Source organism: Protobothrops mucrosquamatus, unplaced genomic scaffold (genome assembly GCF_001527695.2).
Source record: "Protobothrops mucrosquamatus isolate PMUCROS unplaced genomic scaffold, P.Mucros_1.0 scaffold1182, whole genome shotgun sequence".
Taxonomy (NCBI): Eukaryota; Metazoa; Chordata; class Lepidosauria; order Squamata; family Viperidae; genus Protobothrops; species Protobothrops mucrosquamatus.
Window position 1 is genome coordinate 191,764 of NW_015387395.1, and position 18,733 is coordinate 210,496.

General features: G+C 36.3%; 1 protein-coding gene across 1 annotated transcript in view; it reads right to left on the reverse strand.

Moving 5' to 3' along the window:
- The window catches only part of DLGAP2 (DLG associated protein 2), a 90,123-nt gene that overhangs the window by 67,568 nt on the left and 3,822 nt on the right, over nt 1–18,733 (reverse strand). Inside the window, exon 2 of the mRNA XM_015820784.1 lies at nt 12,147–12,355. Coding sequence (XP_015676270.1) covers nt 12,147–12,355 — 209 coding nt within the window. The remainder of the gene's footprint in view (nt 1–12,146; nt 12,356–18,733) is intronic.

Here is an 18,733-nt window from a genome sequence, read left to right on the forward strand (position 1 = left end):
GAAGAGATGAGACATCTCAAGATATGACACAAATGGTAGTATGAGAAGAAGGGATTTATATCTATTAAGACCTGGGAGATATTTGGGACAGGTTGGGCTTATTTCTCAGCCTTTATTGCATTTGTAGATAGGAGAGATAGACTCCAGGAGCATCTTTAGAGTAGTAGTGAGGAGTATTATGCTTTTTGACAAAAAGCAATCTTGGAGTCTGAGTAAATACAAATGAGTTGCCTGGGATATCAGTCCTATGATGTTATCTGAACTGGGTTTGATTCTGCAAATCCTGATCACATGGATAGGGTCCTCTGAACTGTGAGTCTGGCTATCTGTTAGATCCATGCTCCTCCTAGGTTGTCAAGGCAGCCCAAGAAGTGACCTGTGATTTGGATTGTGATTGGGCTTCTTGAAAGGGGTTCCTCTGGCCTTGAAGGAGGCAGTGGTATGACTCCTTTTCAAGAGGCCATTGCTAGACCCTTTCATCCTGGATTTCCCTTTGTGGTCAGAGGGAAAGTAGTTTAATAGCAGCTGCCAAGGTTCTTGGAGGAGATGGATTATCTGGATCCATTCCAAACAGATTTTGGGCCAGAATACAATATTGAGATGGCATTGGTTGTGCTTGACAATTACCTTTGATGGAGCTGAGATGGAAATGGTGTATCCAACATTGTGCTCATTGATACCTATATTTTTCAATACCATCAATGATGGTATCCTGGTGGACATGATGCATGGATCAGAAGTTGGGGGTATTGTGATACAGTCTTTGGTCTTTTCCCCCTGATTGGTTCTGGTCAGTGTCACTAAGGGTGGGGGAGAGGTAAAATCTACAGCCCCTCACTGGGGGGGGGGCTGTTTCAGGATTAGACTCTCTCATCTCTCTTGTTTAACAACTATATCAAACCACTAGGTGAGATCTGTCAGTTTGGGGTCCAGCATGCTGATGATACCCAATTGTATAAAATTTCAGATTGCATATGAGCCTATCAATGTACTAACCTGATATCTGAAGAATATTTGGGTCAGGATAGAGAAAAACAGATTCAGGCTCAAACCTGAGATTGGAAGGGATTGCACTTCCCTATTTGAGACTAATGTATAATTTAGGGGTCCTCCTGAATCTTTAATTACTTCTTGAAGAGTAAATTGCAGTTTGGCTAGAAAGGCTTTTGCACAGGCCCACCTTGTATGCAGTTGTGCCTTTTCTTCAACTGGGAGGTTCTTCAAATGGTCACTCACACCTTAGTCACCTCATGACTGGACTATTGCAATGTGATCCACATGGGGCTATCCTTGGGGAATCATCTGGGCAGCTACAGCAGGGGCAAAAAGCAGAGGTGTAGATAGCAATGGGTGTTTCTTACTATATCTCCAACAGTACAATTGGGCAGAATGAGTACACTCTAGGTTCTTTTGATTAAATATTATCATCCTGTGGGACAGAGGAAATATGCCTTCTCTGTTGCTGCTGCCACCCTCTGAAACAGCACTCTCCTTAGAGATATATATGGTTCTCGTCCTTTAAATGTTTTCTAGGTCTGTGAAGATTTGACTCTGTTCCCAGGCTGGGGGTTATAGTACTTGTGAAGAGCCTGGTGACTTTTGGTTATTTGTATGGCTAGGTTTGGGTGATCATATTTTTATATTATGTATTTTTTTAAAATTTTAAGCTGTTCAGAATCTGTTGGAGTTGGGTAGCTTTGAAATCTAATGAATGAATGAATGAATGAATGAATGAATGAATGAATGAATGAATGAATGAATGAATGAATGAATATGCTCTGCTTAAACCTAAAGAGCCCAGAGTACTAGAATTCAAACACATACATTTGCCACTGCTAAACTGAATTCTGGGGAATACTAAGGAGCATCTTTCAGGAAGAAACATGCCAAAGAGATAAAGGTGAAAAAGGTGCAGCACTTTAGATGAAATACGGGAAACATGCTTCCAGAGGCTCTGGCAGGTATGCTGCATCTATTGACATTGCTTTTAAAAAGCCACGTTTATATATAAGTAGAAAATTGTGAAGTAGAAAATAGCTAATGTTTGTTTTCAGAGAGGAAAGTAATGAAATAAAATTAAAAAGGAAATTAAATATAATTTGAGTTTAGAATTGCTTTCTACAATCTTTGAGTTTTCTCAAATATACAATAATAAACTCTCTGTTGGAGTATGTGCTGCAGTTTGTAAAGATACTACCAAACCTAAGTGGTAACCAGCACGGTTAATGAGCATTGTCGTGGAAGTTATAACCGAAAAGAAAGTTTTCTCAGCAAAGGATGACAATAAAATGGAAGCACACCTGCACAAAAGAAATGTAAGCATTTAGAACAAGTCTTGCTAAAGAAGAGCTTTTGCAAAGATAAGTCCTATTCTCACTAACCTTTAAGAGTTCTTTGTCAGTGTCAACAAGCATGTAGATAGGGGTGATCCAGAAGATATAGCTTACTTGAACTTTCAAAAGGCTTTGACAAAATCCCTCACCAAAGACTCCTGAGCAAAGTTAGCAGTCATGTGATAAGAAGAAGCTCTCTTATGGATCGGTAACTGGTTAAAGAACAAAAAGCAGAGAGTAGGAATAAATGGATAGTTCTCTCAATCAGAGATGCAAAGATCAATATTGGGATTAGTGTTGTTGATGTTTTTCATAAATGATCTGGAGTCAGAAGTAAGCACTGAGATGACCAAATTGGTGATGCTAAATTATTTAGGGTAGTTAGAATAAAAAAAGGAACAATAATAAATTCCAAATGGATATCTTCAAACAGAGAGAACAGATATTAACAAGATGAGTCAGAACAATGCATATTGGGACAAAATATTCTACCTTCACCTACAGGCTGATGGGATCAGGGATGATAATGGACTGACTAAAATAGAATTGTAGAGTTGTCGCAGAAAGCATAATGAGAATACCAGTCTATATGTATTGCTATGATGAAGCCCAATAGCTCGATGGGAATTATAGGAAAGAAACTGCCAATATTGTAATGCCTTTTGATTCCATTATAGTTTGGACTTTTTAATTCAGAAAATACATTTCAGTGGGGTGGATATGATAGATATGTATAAAATTACACATTATATGGATAAAACATAATTAGATTTTTTTCCTGCTCTGATAACTAGAGTCATCAATGAAACTGAGTGATGGAAGCGATATAAAATGGGAGCATTTATTTAATTAGTACATAGTTAAATAAAAAAATACTGCTCTTATGGCCACCAACTATGATGGGATTAGACTATCAATCATTAACAGACTTGGTAGCTATATATTAAAAGCATTCTGTCTCTCAATACCACTTGAATGGGCACACGGGAGTCAGTGCAGTATACTAATTAAGACAGGAATATACTATATTCTGATTACAGCCAACCTTCTGCCATGGAAATTCACTGGAAGACTGTCAGTTAGGTGAGTGACTCTCAGGTCACCCTTCCTGATAGGATTATTGTTATAAATATAAAATGAAGGAATAATCCCAATTAAGATACCTTGAACTGCTGGAGAAAAGGTAAGATATAAACTTTATATCTATGTCATTATCAACAACAACAACATCATCAACATCATCATGAAGTTTCTTGGTATTGTTGCAACAAGACCTCAAACTTAACAAATTTTTTCATTTTTATACTTTGTTATGTTCATAATAGGATGTATTCTGAGGTCATTTGCATTCCCAGACATGTACATAATTAAGCCTTAAGTGAATAAGATACGTTAAGAGGATCAGAATCACTAGATTACTCTCTGGAAAACATCTGTAGTAATTGGAAGATGAATGATGATTTATTTAGGCATTTAGAGCCATCTGATAGAAAGTGTGTTTCTGTTTAGACTCCAGGATTCGTCTCAAAAAGACAGAGTTAATTCTTAATTGACTTATGTTTTTTTTTAAAAAATATATTTTATAGTTTAGAATATTCTTTTTATTCTAAATTAGTTCCATTAGTTATATTAGTATCAAAGTATCAAATCTCAGAGGCTAATCCAGGTAGTCACCAGAAGTCAACACTGACTTGAAAGCACACACACACAAAAGTGCAGGATGTAAAAAAAAGAACAAATGGAAAATTTTAAGAAATATATATAAACACTGTCTTACTTTTCTCTAATTATCAAATGTACTCATACTATCTGATTTTTTAAAATACAATGCTATAAAAAGCCCCAAATTATGAGTTCTTTAAAATAATGTTCTGCAAATTCAGATCTGTAAAACAATCATAAACATTTGATAAACCGATGAACATTAGATAAACAATGAAACATTTGGCTGCTATGTTTGGATAATACAGTTAAGATTGAATGTTAAGAATTGTAGAGAGCGGACACTATCTGTGGCTTAAAGGTCAAAGCTAACGCCTCATTTATTCTATGACTTTTTCTCAATCTCTCTATAAATATCCTGATCACCAGCGAACTCTTTCAATATATTGTGTCCTATCTAGTTTATTCTGTTTATGCAAAATATAAGTCAGTAGTAGACATTCCTCACTAAGATGGATTGCTAACTGTAGCTACAGCATTCCATTTTATCTTCTCTTTTCACCAAAAGCATCTTAAATTAGGATAAATTTACACACCATTTATCTTTTATGTATGGTAATCTCAATCTCTGTCTGGGGCTGTTTATGTGATTTTTCAGAATTTGAATCACAGATTACCACATCATAGCCCACCACAATATTTAAAATGAATCTGAAAACACCTTTGGCTCTTTGTCAAGGGGAAGAATAAGCAGAAATATAATCAAAGATATACGGGCTTCAGTTTACACTCATGCTTATCGGTGCTACAGCTGCCTTTCTGCTACCCAAAGCCATGCTTAACATTGGCAATATATTCTGAATATATGTGTCACTGAAAGTGAAGAATGTAAATGTCTCTCTGCAGAAAGACAAATCCACTTTGGAAACTGCACTTACCTGGAAAGCCAATCTAAAAGTGATGTTGTCAACCAATGAAGAAAAGAGACTGGCAATGCTACCGGTATGAAAGAGAGTTTGCCAATTAAGACAGAAATAATTGGACAAGAAGCCTTTTGCTTCTTCAAGGGACAGCATGAAATGCAACTTCAAAGAGTCATTGTTGAGCAACCATTGTCAGAAAAGAGGGTTTATGGATAACAGACCTAGCTGTCAAGTACATTTGAGCTTTTTAAATATCATCTCCCTAAAACATCAAGCGTTTTATGATAGAATTTCCAAATGATGCATCACCAATTTGTGTTTTTAATGTCAACAGTCGACAAAGCATAGCTAGTTCTTTGGCTTCTATTAATTAATAACATTTTTGCTCACATATTTGTAAGAGGCCAGTGTAGGGAAGTTAATAAGCAAGAATGGAAAAGCTTATGGGCAACCCTGAAACATGTTATTCATTTCTTAGAAGTTCCAATACTTCTAATAACGTTAATCTAGCAAATTCTTACACCTCAAATATAGGGATGAGATGTATTAGTTTTACAGCACGTATACTTGGAAAATCAAATAATTTTAAAAGAGACACATTATTATGGAAGGAGCATTTAAATGGTACATTCTTTCCAAAAGTGGATCATAGATGACCCTGCATTCAGAATAAGGTGCAAATAAATCTAATCAGTTTTCTCATGACTCTAATTTGATTTATATTTGGAATATAAATATAAATATAAAGAGTGAGAGAGTATATCTTTTTTTAAAATAGACATAGGCCTTAGTGTAAGATTAACATTTTGTTTGTTTGCTTGCTTCTGTCTTTTTTAGGAATAAGATGGTTAATACTGGAGACCAACTAACATTATTTGTATGGCAGGGGAACAATTGTTTACTTAATAGGCATGGATTGTTGAGAGAGTAAAAAGAAATATTCAGATGTTTTAGTATGAAAACCTAGTTATAAGTCCTGCCTTGGTATAGACACACTGTGTCTTACATCAAGGTATGTATGGTAAGGTTGCCATAAAAAGGCTTTGAGGCTATAAATGTTAGTCAAGCTAGGAGAAATAAGGGAGGAAATTTTTAAAAGATCCCTCTTCTCTTCATAAACTTAATTGCAGTAACAATGCCAAAGAATTTTATAGGCAGGCTGAATTTCAAGCTCTGGAAATAAGTTACATACAGGTTTCTTTAATATCTCTAAAGTTCAAATTTAGACCAAGGAATGTACAGCCTCCTGATCTAAAATGCACCTGATTGTGTAAACATTAGCAATTTTGTCAACACAATCAAATGAAAAAACACTTAAATTTCTCATGGAATTTAAATGCCTTTCATACAATTGAACACATGTCATTTTAGAAGCACGTTAAGAACGGAAAATCACCTAGCATGACAGACATACTTATAAGTACTTAAGTGTTTGAAATATATTTTAGCTCCTTTTCTTGTTTTTTTTAAACAAGTTCTCATTGGGAAAGTGATCTCAGACATTTAGCAATTATCTCAATTAATAATATTTCTTAAAGCCATGAGAGAATTGAGTTCCCATTCTCCTATCAAGCTACAGAATTTTAGAATCAGGATATCAAAATTCTGTCTTATATGGTTAAATCTATTCAGTTAAAATTCTGTCTTGTACAGTTAATTCTATTTAACAATTTTATTGTTACTGAATAGGTCTGAACAGATCTTCATGCTTGTATAACATAAGGCAGACGCTATTAAATGAAGTTTTACAGATCTGGCTACCCTTTTGATTTTAAACATTTATATTTGCTAGTCTAGAAAGGAGGTCCATTTGTTAAGTCACAGGAAGACTATGATTTGAAGGAGCTTTTATTTGTACCTTAGAAAACTGATGTGAAAATACACAGGTCACACCTGGGTATACAGTAATTCAGAAAGGACTGTTCTTAAAAAATTACAGAAGATCATGCTATTTCCCTTGCCATATCTATTTTATAACTGTTGTGTGGCAGAAGCGATCTGTTTCCAATCCACAAAGCAAGGGACAGGTGGAAAAGTACACATCACAAAGAAAACCTGTTCACATTAAGCATTTGCTAATTCATGTAAGCTATATTGGAACCGTTCAATACTTTCAAATTCAGTCAAAACTACTTTGCGTTTGAATATAAGAAAAAAAAATAAGCCATCTCTTTTCTGCACAGCCATGTCATCCAATCCAAAGCTTAAAATTCTGGTTTTGTCAGAAATACAGCTCAAATAATCTTCATTTAAATACCTGGGTATTATATGATAAAAGAAGGGAGCCAATTAGTATGTAGGAATTACAACCCTCTCATGAGGCAAGGAAAAAAAGTCATTAAATGTCAAAGATTAAAGTTATCTTTGCTTGATAGAATAGCTTCGGTTAAAATAATGATTTTACCCTGTTTTGTTTTCTTATTTCTATAGTTTCCAGTTCTCTTCTTAGATTGCTGATGGTGAAAATTTCTGTTAGAAAAATTTATTAACAAGGCAAGAAGCTTAGATTTTCAAACTGGTCAAAATAAAGGAAATGTAAGGAGCTGAGAGGAAGGTGATCTTTAACTCTTCAGGTGTTCTGTACTTTATGAACTATATATGAGGTATCTGTTATGTATGAACCATCATTAAAAAAAACCTCCCCAAACAAAATCCCTTCTTGGTATACATCTCCCTCAATCTCGGGTCCTCTACTAGAGGGAGGCCTGGGAGTTTGAAGGTTTTGTGCAATATCTTAGCTGTTCCTAGCACTGCACTCTTATGGACAGATAACTCCTCACCCAGCTTAGGAGTCATAGCCCTGGGTGCTTCTACCACCGTTGGGTCCATTTTGGCCTTTACTAACCCTTGTTCTAGAATGGAGACCTAATTCCATGCAGTCCTTAGCATCACCTGATTCTTCAGATCTCAATGAAAAACTTTAGGATTGCTTCTTTCTCTCTATGGCACATGCATGCACCCATACAGATATTAGAAAGATCAAAGAGACTGTCATATAGAAAGAAAGAACTATATGATCAGCAAATGCCATTAATGTTTGGTTCTTTCTTCATTTACTATCAGTCTGGCCTTTTCTAGTGAAAGATAAGAGCACAACAAGACATAGTTTGGAAGGCAAATCCACAGCTGCAAAGCAGTGGCTGAGAATACTTCTCTGCATAGCCTTTTCCTCTGTGGATGGAAAAATCAATAATATAATCTCAAGAGAACAGACTTGACCAGTTTCAGAGAGGCGGTTGGTCTTTAAAATTTGAAAGCCAAATATAGTACTGAGAATTATGAGGCATTGTAACTGCTATTATGAATTGCAACCAGAACGCTGCAAAGCAGATTCAAATTAAGTGGTTTCAGCAAGATGTTTCCCATCAGAATGAAAGTTACCACATTCCCCATTTTACAAATGATCATTCAGAGCATCTAAGCTATGAAGATGTTTGTTCAAGTTGCTATTTTACTAGGCCACCTAGACCTGAATTGTAAATACTGGGATTAACAATAGCTGGCAGCAAAGAGCTATAGAAAATCCTAGTTATTCAATGCCCTCTTGTGATCATCTGAAGTCTTGCAACCTGAATTCCCCTTAAAGCCTCCTAAGTTTGATAGTGAGGCGAAAACATTTTTGTTGGAAGAACTGGGGACTTCTGGCTAACTTTATGCAATTTCAGTGAATTTCTTGGAGCATGTCAAAACTAAAGCAACATGCCAAGCATAAATGAATGTTCAGCATCTTGGCTATGATTTCTAACAGTGGCTGGTCACTAAGTGCCCATTAAAAATATCAGAAAAAGAAATAAAGCTGTAGGCCAATGTAGAAAAAATACTTCAGATACAATAAAGTGAACTTGAAAGGACCTGAATATTTTCTGGAGAAATTATACTACAAGATTCATAAACGAAGCAGCTAACTTAAAAGATGGATAATAACACTTTTTATCTGGAGATATTTATACACTTTGAGCATCATTTTATTTATAATTTCCTTTTCTTTGCAAATAATTTATAAGCATTCCAAACTTTAGCAAATCATGCCCCTCTAATTTTGGGCTAATATGGTCGGTCAGATTTTGAGCCCAATAAAATGAACCATTAGATAAACACAGATGTATCACTTATTTTTCTTAAAATCAATGAAACTTTAACAGGGAGGCATGCAAACAACTGAATACTTTGAGACTCGGTTAAAAGAGTACATTTAAATTTTGTCTTTGATGAACCTATTAATTAATATTAATTAATTAATATTGTTGAAAAATTAAGCAACTGTGTTTTGTTTTGTTTTGTTTTGTAGAGAAGGAGATATTGATTAATATATTCTGTACCAATTTTATTCCCCAAGGCCTTTGGAAAAAAATAATAATTTGGAACATAAAAGTAATCTACTGTAAGTTTGCCACAACATAGTTCATGAAGGGGCTGCCTTTTTGTCTTGTAACAGGTCTTCTCCGTGATACTCTTTCCTGAAAGACCTTTTTTAATGCACTTATTACAAGGATTACTTTTGTCACAACTGTTTTGGCCAATAAAAAGCATTTGTGGCACTGGAAAGACTTTGTGAAAGTACTGCACAGATGAAGTGGAGGAACTGAAACGCTGGAAAAGAAGACTAACCTAGGATCAAGGCAGTAGGAGACTTCATTAACTTCCATTCTGGAGAACATGGCTGATGGCAACTGAGCAGATGATCAATTTATACTGAGGGATGCATATAAATGTGCTATTCTTGACTTTCCCAGCCAGCTGCCTTAGAGATTATGCAGGCAACAGGTGGGCAAGTGATGCTTGATAATTGAATTCAGATTTCTTCATCATCGAAAAATGTAATGTTATTTATAAAGGGTGGCCGATAATTCCCACCTTCTGAAAACAAATGGTTGAGGGCCTCATTTCTTTCATCCTTTCTCCTGTGTTTAATGCTCCTTCACCAATTACCTGGTCAACTCCCTAAAGTTCCTTTTCATTAAAAAAGAAAAGAAAATAAGGCTAAAGGCTAAATTCGAGGACTGGAAGTAACAGACAGAGCTCCTAAACCACTTGTCTGCCACCAGCTCAGGATCACAGCAGATTTACAGCTTGTCCTACATTTCTGTGGAGTTTTACACACATGTAAAAGACTTGATCAAGCAAAAACTTGATTCCAGAATACAGTTTCAGAAGCAATGTAGCAAAGCCTGGTACTTTTGAGACAACATAACATTTTAATGTAGCAGTAATCTGATTTCTTAGACTACTAGATAACTTAGACTAGATAACTTGCTTGTTGTGCTAGGTAATGTAATTCTCAAAATGCCTCACATGGGATATTACTTGAATTCAGACACTTTTTCCTATTAATATTTTGACTTTTGTAAAGCTTAAAACTGCAAACCTGCAATCCACTTCTTCACTGCAGTTAACTGAACTTCCTTTATGCTATTGTTACATGAATATCTGACTTATTTGTGGTAAATTGACTGACAATTTTCAAATTGGTAATTATTGTTTTTGTTGATGACCCTGTATTGGATGTTCAATCCATTTTAAGGAACAACACAATTTATCTTCTCGAAACAGACAGATTTTTCCTCGTTAACAGACTACCAGCATTGGCTAGTTTGTCTAATATTCATTTAAAAAATGCCTCAGAAACTGATTTCAGTGGATGCATGAATACCTTCCGTTCATCCTAGCTTCTTATAAAAGGTCCTTGAACAATGAAAAGCCTCTTTCTTCAGTAAAGTCTATGGTTTTTAAATGTCACAAATGATACAGAAATAGAGTGCATGATTGGGACTTCCTGGACTACTTTGAAAGGCAGAGATCAGAAACCCTTTGACGGTATACCCCAATGAGCAGCTAAGAAATGAAAGAACTTTTCCAAGGTAAAGCTAAAAGAATCTCCAAGTATTTGGCAAGCTTATCTGTGGGAGGGCTGGACTTGTAAATACACTTTTTGATTATTACTTCTTAAAAGACACAAAGTTGTATCGGTCTGCACACTACAGGTCAGACCACATTTGTCTTCCATTTAAGAGGTTCGATTAACTTGGAGAGAAAAATAAATTGTAACTGTAGAGCCATCTCTCCCTTTAGCCTTGTAATAATATACCATGTGTATTTCGCCTTTCAACTGAAGTAGAAAAACAATGAAGGCTTAAGAAGCCTGTTAAGATTGTGTATTTTCCCTTCTCCTAGTCAAGGAAACCCTGATAGCAAAGGGAGGATTTCCTTCACTTGCATTCTCTGCAACGGTTGACTAACTTAATTTGGTTTGTTGCTTCATCTAACTTTCAAAAGTTTTACAGAATAAATATTCTGACTCTACACTAAAATGAAGATGGGATGTTTGGTCAGGGCCTTGGAAGAGGATTAAAACTCTCCTTGTCAAATGACTATTCTCTGTTAGATAAGCAAGAAGCTGATGGTGACATGGGGTTTCAAAGCAACAAAAGATTCCTTGTGAACCCCATATCTATGATTAGATACACTGGTGCATAGAATCTTGATGTGAAAGATTCTGTCTCTCAGGACTCTTAGCTCATTACTGATAGCTCTCTACTATTTCACACTTGACCCCTCTTCCGGCCTTATGTGCTGTCAGCCAATTTATTTTTGGACACCTGAAAAATAGTAGGCATTTTTTTCAGAAAATTCCCAACTGATGGGACCCAAGCAAGGAGTGTCTCTATGGTTGCAACCAATAATTAGGCAACTGAAAGGTGACTAAACACTAAGCACCCATCCACACTTTATACCCCATTAAGAAGAATGATTAGTGGAGAGGAACAAGATAGGGAAGCCATTACTCACTTTCTGTAACTTGTTCTGCATTAAAACAGTATGGACAGCACTACTCCTTGGCCTCATTACTGAGATAGAATAGGGTTTGGCAGTAACGCTGGCACACTTTTCTGCCAACTCAAGGAATGGTGGATGGCATGTTAACATGGTCAAATGACTATGCCTTCATTACTTTGCATTTTTTAAAGTACTCCACAATAACTGACCAACATTTTATACTTTGAATACTGGCTAGACATTCATCCTGTGCCTTAGAAACACAATGGCCAGTTGTTATAGAGTAAGAAATCATTTTCCCGCCAGAAATAAAAAGCATCAGCTTAATCTGAGAAAGTGTATATCCAACCAATATTATTTTTAGAACATTATCAGCTGAAGTAGAAGATGAAGAAATAGTAGAAAGAAATGAAACCCACAAAAATAAAATAGGAAAAAGCTTTGCGAGGCTTACTTCTGGAGGTCACCAAGGGCTCTTTGTCCAATAGATTTTAACAATGATTCCGGATGGACTGCTACCTTTGGTGATGTTTTGGGACTAGTGTCAGAATCTCCACTTTCCTCATCTCCCATGGCTTTAATATAACTTCCACTTCTCATCCTTCTGCAGGGAATCTCCTCATCTTTACCAGCAGGGTAACCTCCCCATTCATCTTGAGGTACCTGGGACAGGTATTACAACAAGCACAAAACAGAAATAAATCTGACATTGCTGTGGGGCCCTTTAAACAATCTGTTACAAATAACAACTAAGTACTTGACATTGCCAAAAGGATAGATTTTAGTTTAGCTATTAACTAAGTACAACATTCTAATGATATTTGACCAGGGTCAAATGCAGAAGATTGTTTACCAGACGATGGTGTGGTGTAGTAACCTATAGCAGCTATTGCTTGCTTTGCACTTTGTGGTGAACCAAGGTTTGTTTAATATTTATTAGGGAAAGCACAGTTAACTACAAGACATAAACCCCGATTTATAAATAGCAATGTCTAGGTTCACCCAACAAAAATAAAAATCAAGCATACAGTCAAGGTGAGTGAGGAAAAACTATCACCCTGATTCTTCAAGTGTCTTAAAAGAGGATGATTTCTGATCAAACTGAAGCTGAGACAGGCAACAACTGAAGTTGTATATTATAAAAGCATTTGATAACTAGAAGTATTTGCTAAAGAATGGGGTATAATGTTAGTTCTACACCACAGGCTAAAAAAAAGAAGACCAACGTAACAGAAACTTCTGAAACACCTGTCTGATTTAGCAGATACCCTAATAAGCCTGATGTATTAGCACTGGAAATCTAAATTTGCAACCTGATAAATGTAAACATTAATATCATTCAGATAATAACATCTCCAAATAAATTGAAGTTTTACAACAAAATATCAAACAATATTATCAAATATACCATGAACCTATATTGCTATACAACACTTTGTCCATGCATATGACTAATGTTTAATTGTTCCAACTTAGCTTTGGGTTCTGAATTTTGGCAGGTCCTTTATCCAATACATAGTTGTAATCTCTAACTGGTTCTGGCCTCAATTAAACACTTGTTCCTGTTTGCTATTTTCTAATATGCATACCTACACCAACACATACACACACACACTATATATATACACACAGTTATATAACCATCACTAAAATCAACAATTCTCCAGGAGAAGGGCGGGGTATAAATTTAATAAAACTAAACTAAAACTAAACTAAACAACTATGGAATTATGAAGGCAGTTATCATATTAGTATGATTGACAATATGATCCTGGATTTAGGAGAACAGTGAAAAGTGACAAAAAAAACAAAATAAAAAAAAAGTGTTTACAAGGCTTTATATTATATTATTCAGCCTTCAGTGCTATTGTTTCTTATTATGGACTATGAAAGGGAACATTTTCTTTTTCCTGTCTTACTGTTTAATTCATAACTAAGATAGTTTTGGACATGGAATGTGGTGGAGAAAGCGCACAGATTTAGTCTTCAATGTATAGAACATACACGTGCAAAAAAAACGTACACATAAAGATTTTGTAGCTACTGTTGAAAATTTTGTATTTTTGATTTTTAATACAGCACAAAATCCAGAAACACCTTCACCTTGTCCCTGCACTGCTGGATGTTGTATGTTTGGGTATATGAGCCTAATTTCCTCTCTCCTCAGTGTGCAAAATATTTCCTGTTGTAAATGACATGTAAGAGCCAATTTGGGGTGGTGGTCAAGGCACCAGGCTAGACTTTAGGAGACTGCTCTAGTCCCACTTTAGGCATGAAGCCAGCCAGGTGACTTTAGGCCAGTCACTCTCTCAGCCCTAGGAAAGAGGCAATGGTAAACCACTTCTGGGAAAATAAAACTTGTCAAGAAAACTGCTGCGATTCATCGTAGCAGTCACCAGGAGTCAAGAGAGGCTAGAAGCAAATCCTTCTGCCCCCCCAAAATAGTTATATACAGGAATATCCCTGATGTTTTGTTCTCTTATTGGGACTTATATGCAGAGCATTTTATATACCCTTCTGGTAATAAAAGGGCTAAAGTTCAAAAATAGAATAGTAAAATAAAAAGCCACAGTGAGAACTAGTAACGAAAAAGTTATTAAGAAAGAATCTAAGACCACTAAGAGTAAAAATATCCAAATGCAAGTCATTTAACTTACATTAGATCCCTTCCCAGAGCTTGCAGAAAAAAACCAGGTTACAACACTGTCAGAGTATTACAATATTACTTGACAAGATATTATTGTGCTTTAAGCAAACAAAACAGCTGAAAAAGAAGCAAGGCAGAAGGAGCAGAATTTATGGCGTAAATTAACTGAGGCAATTATTTTATGGCCTCCTAGTTTTCTATGAAGATTCCCCCTGAAACCATAGTTTCCCTTGATCTTCCTTAAAATGCCCTTTCTGCAAAGCCTTCATTCTCTACTTGCTCTCTTCTGGAACCATTTCCCATGGGGCACATTTGAGAGTTTTCTCTTCCTAGATCAACTGTTCTATCCATGAGAAGATACATACAGGTAGTCCTCGACTTACGATTGCAATTGAGCCCAAGATTTCTGTTGCTAAGCATGACAGTTGTTGTGAGTTTTGCCCCATTTTACAATCTTTCCTGCCACAGATGTTAAGTGAATTACTGCAGTTCCTCAGTTAGTAACCCAGTTGTTAAGCGAATCTGTCTTCCCTCATTGACTTTGCTTGTCAGAAGCTCTCAAAAGGTGATCATGTGACCACGGTACACGGCAGCCATCCTAAAAACAGACCAGTTGTTGCTAAGGGCCTGAATTTTGATCACCTGATCACGGGGATGCTGCAACGCTCTTTATGTGTGAAAAACAAACATAAGTCACTTTGAACAAATGGCTGAAAGTCGAGGAGTACCTACCTGTACCTGGGGTAAAAAGCAAAATAATATCAAAAATGCCTGGGAAACCATTTTACTAATCATTGTCTTATGGAAGGCTCACATGAAACATACAGAACTCTGTTTTATAAGACTCCTACTGAAAGGATTGCAGCAGGGGAACAGATGATGAGAAAGAAATGGAGTAGTTTTAAAAAGTGGGAATTGCTTGTAAACTGTAAACTGAGTGTTTGATAAAGCAATAATTCCAGATGTGAACCACATTTCACGAAATTAAATATTACTGGCTCTATTCTCGATAATTATATATTGTAATGACCGTCTGTGGACTTGATAAAGATTGTTAAAATACAGCTGTACTGATATATTTAGAAACTATTTGATTTCTTGGCATGCACTCTCCTGAACCAAGAAGCAATGTTACGTAAAATGAAAGAATTGTGTGTTAATGTGTACAGGTGAAAACATTCTAAAATCTATAAGAATGGAAAAAGAATGGAAAGGAAAAAAGGGGGCCGGAACTCATGAGAAAATTTCAGTTTGCAAAACGAAGCACATCATCATGTTATCTTACTTATCTCAGAACAGAGCTGAACAGATGGAGAAAGTCTGCCTCTATGGGTTTTGACAAGATACAAAGGGGGGAAAAAAGCTTATCCAATTAAAACAACAACAAAAACTGCCGCAAGCTTAAGTAACATCTTAAAGTAATAAGAGTGATATGTAGAATAGGCTTCTTACAACCCGATTAAAAGCTGATCAAAGTCTGCCTTGAATGCTTAACAGAAAGCGGAAAAAATGCCAGGAAGGCCTAAAAAGGGGAAAAGGGGATTACTTTCTGCAGAACTTTCATTTGGAAAGTATGAAAAACAATTCTTTGAAGTGAAATTTCAATTTAGCTCGTAAAGATGTATCATTTTAGTTTGCCTTTTCTTCTGTAGCTTAATTCTGATAACTTTTGTTCAAGAAACATGAATAAAAATTCCAGGTTCCCCATTTCGTATAGCCAGTTGCACAAGGAAGCATTTTCATCTTGGATTTATTTCTCCGTGTCATTTCAATTGGTAGCAAAACCCCATATGTACACACAGAAAATCATCAAAATGCTTTTTGCTGCTTGTTCAAATAGTAACCAAACCCTGAATTTTCCATCTGTAGAGTTTATAAATGTTGATATTTTTAGAAGCCTTCTCTTGAATTAGACACTTAATCCTTGTACACGCACTGTTTAATGCATTAAACAATTTTTATATTCTACGTTTACTATCTGGTAGAAGATTTACCTGCATCAGTATGGTTGGGTTCTTTATTTTTAAGTGTATGGCTAATTGCCAGCTGTATTCTATAGGTAATGTATGTATGCACACCATCCCTGTATGCATTAATTCTACATTTTCATGCAATATGCATTTACCCTGTACTCAGAATTTTTGTCCTGTTGAGAAGCAAATTATATTACCACTTTACAATGCCTTGGTAAGGCCACACTTGGAATACTGCATCCAGTTTTGGTCACCACGATGTAAAAAAGACGTTGAGACTCTAGAAAGAGTACAGAGAAGAGCAACAAAGATGATTAGGGGACTGGAGACTAAAACATACTATAAGGAACGGTTGCTGGAATTGGGTATGTCTAGTTTAACGAAGAGAAGGATGAGGGGGGACATGATAGCAGTGTTCCAATATTTCAGGGGCTGCCACAAAGAAGAGGGAGTCAAGTTATTCTCCAAGGCACCTGAGGGCAGGACAAGAAGCAACGGATGGAAACTAATCAAGGAGAGAAGTAACCTAGAACTAAGGAGAAACTTCCTGACAGTTAGAACAATTAACCAGTGGAACAACCTGCCTCCAGAAGTGGTGAATGCTCCAACACTGGAAGTTTTTAAGAAGAAACTGGACACCCATTTGTCCGAAATGGTATAGGGTTTCCTGCCTGAGCAGGGGGTTGGACTAGATGACCTCCAAGGTCCCTTCCAACTTTATCATCATCATTATTATTATTATAGCTTCTGTTTGTTCAGTAGGATTTTAGTCACCGTGTTCCAACAAGGTATGGAAATTAGTGTTTAAAGACCATGGGACATTGCATACCATCCTGTCCCCAATTTACCCACAAGTCTCTGACTTTGCTAATTTGTTTGGTGCACAATCAAGTTTCTCTTCTTTCTCCTTCTCAGATTTAAAAAGCCACCCAATCAAGCAAAATGGCTCTGGGTGGTGTACTCAAATAATCTTGTTTGTCTCTTGTCATTCCAGAAGGCCTTGCAAACCTGGCTGTTCTCCCTGGCCTTGGGCTAGGATGGCTATGCTCCCCTCCCCCCCGCACTGTTACCTGTATTCATATACATATTCCATTGTCTTGGTGGGTGTTATTTTGTTTACTTATACAGTCTTGTCTAGTTTTTATATTGTTTGTTTTGTATTGTGAGCCATCCAGAATCATTTTGGAGTCAGATGGTGCCTCCTTCTCTTAGAGTTGATACATGGCAATTCAAAAGTCTTTCAAGACCTGCAGCAACAGCTACTAATGCATGATGCTCTTCCATCAGACTGAGGCAGAGAGCATTTTTGGAAATTATTGAAAAATAAACTAGCTATCAGCTGATGAGAACAAGAATTAGGAATGATGGCTGTCTGAAATAACTGCCAGGTGAAAAACTAAGCTTTTTACTTCTGGGTTATCCTCTGGAAGTGTCAGTTAAAGTATAAGGCACTGGTTCATACTTCACACTAAGCCAAAAACAAATTGCAACTTGAGCTCTGATTCCAAAGTCTCTGTTATTCATTCTCTCCTAATCTCTACTGCAACCAGTAAATTTATTTTTTATCTTTTTATTTTTATTTTTTTTATCTAAAAGGAACACAGACTAAGGGCCTCTGTAGATAAATATGTCCTTTCTTTACCTTCCACCTTTTTTTGCTTTTATATTCTTAGAATAATCTTATGTACCTTACACACATTTAAATTTATTCATTTATGAGTATTTGAATACAGAAAATCAGTAATTGATTTCCATTCAATGACTAAAAAGAGGTTCATTTTGTCAGTCTGCTTTAACTTTAAACATGTATTATAATGAATTTCTTTCAGTTAGTGAACATCCATTTCAAAATATCTCTTAGAAGTAGTCGAGTAAAAGTGGTATTGATCTATTTTTTATTCATTCATTAAACAACATTAGCTACTTGCTGCATTGTTTAAGATTTATTTATTTATTTATTTATTTATTTTTTAAATTTATATCCCGCCCTTCTCCTTACGGACTCAGGGCGGCTAACAACCGGATAAAAATACAAAAATAACACAGTACAAGTTTAAAAATTAATTAAAAGGGAAATATTAGTAATTTGGTCTAATTAAAATTAAAATTATAATTAAAACCCCCTCTAAAAGTTTCCCCTAGGCCAGTCCCGCAAGCTGGAACAACCATGTCTTAAGGACGCGGCGGAAGGAAGGGAGATCAGGGATCACCCTGATCTCTGAGGGCAGTTCATTCCAGAGGGTGGGAGCTCCCACAGAGAAGGCCCTCCCCCTTGGGGTCGCCAGCCGGCACTGTCTGGCTGACGGCACCCTGAGGAGACCCACTCTGTGGGAGCGTACAGGTCGATGGGGGGTAATCTGCGGCAGGAGGCGGTCTCGAAGATATCCGGGTCCGATGCCATGGAGCGCTTTAAAGATGATG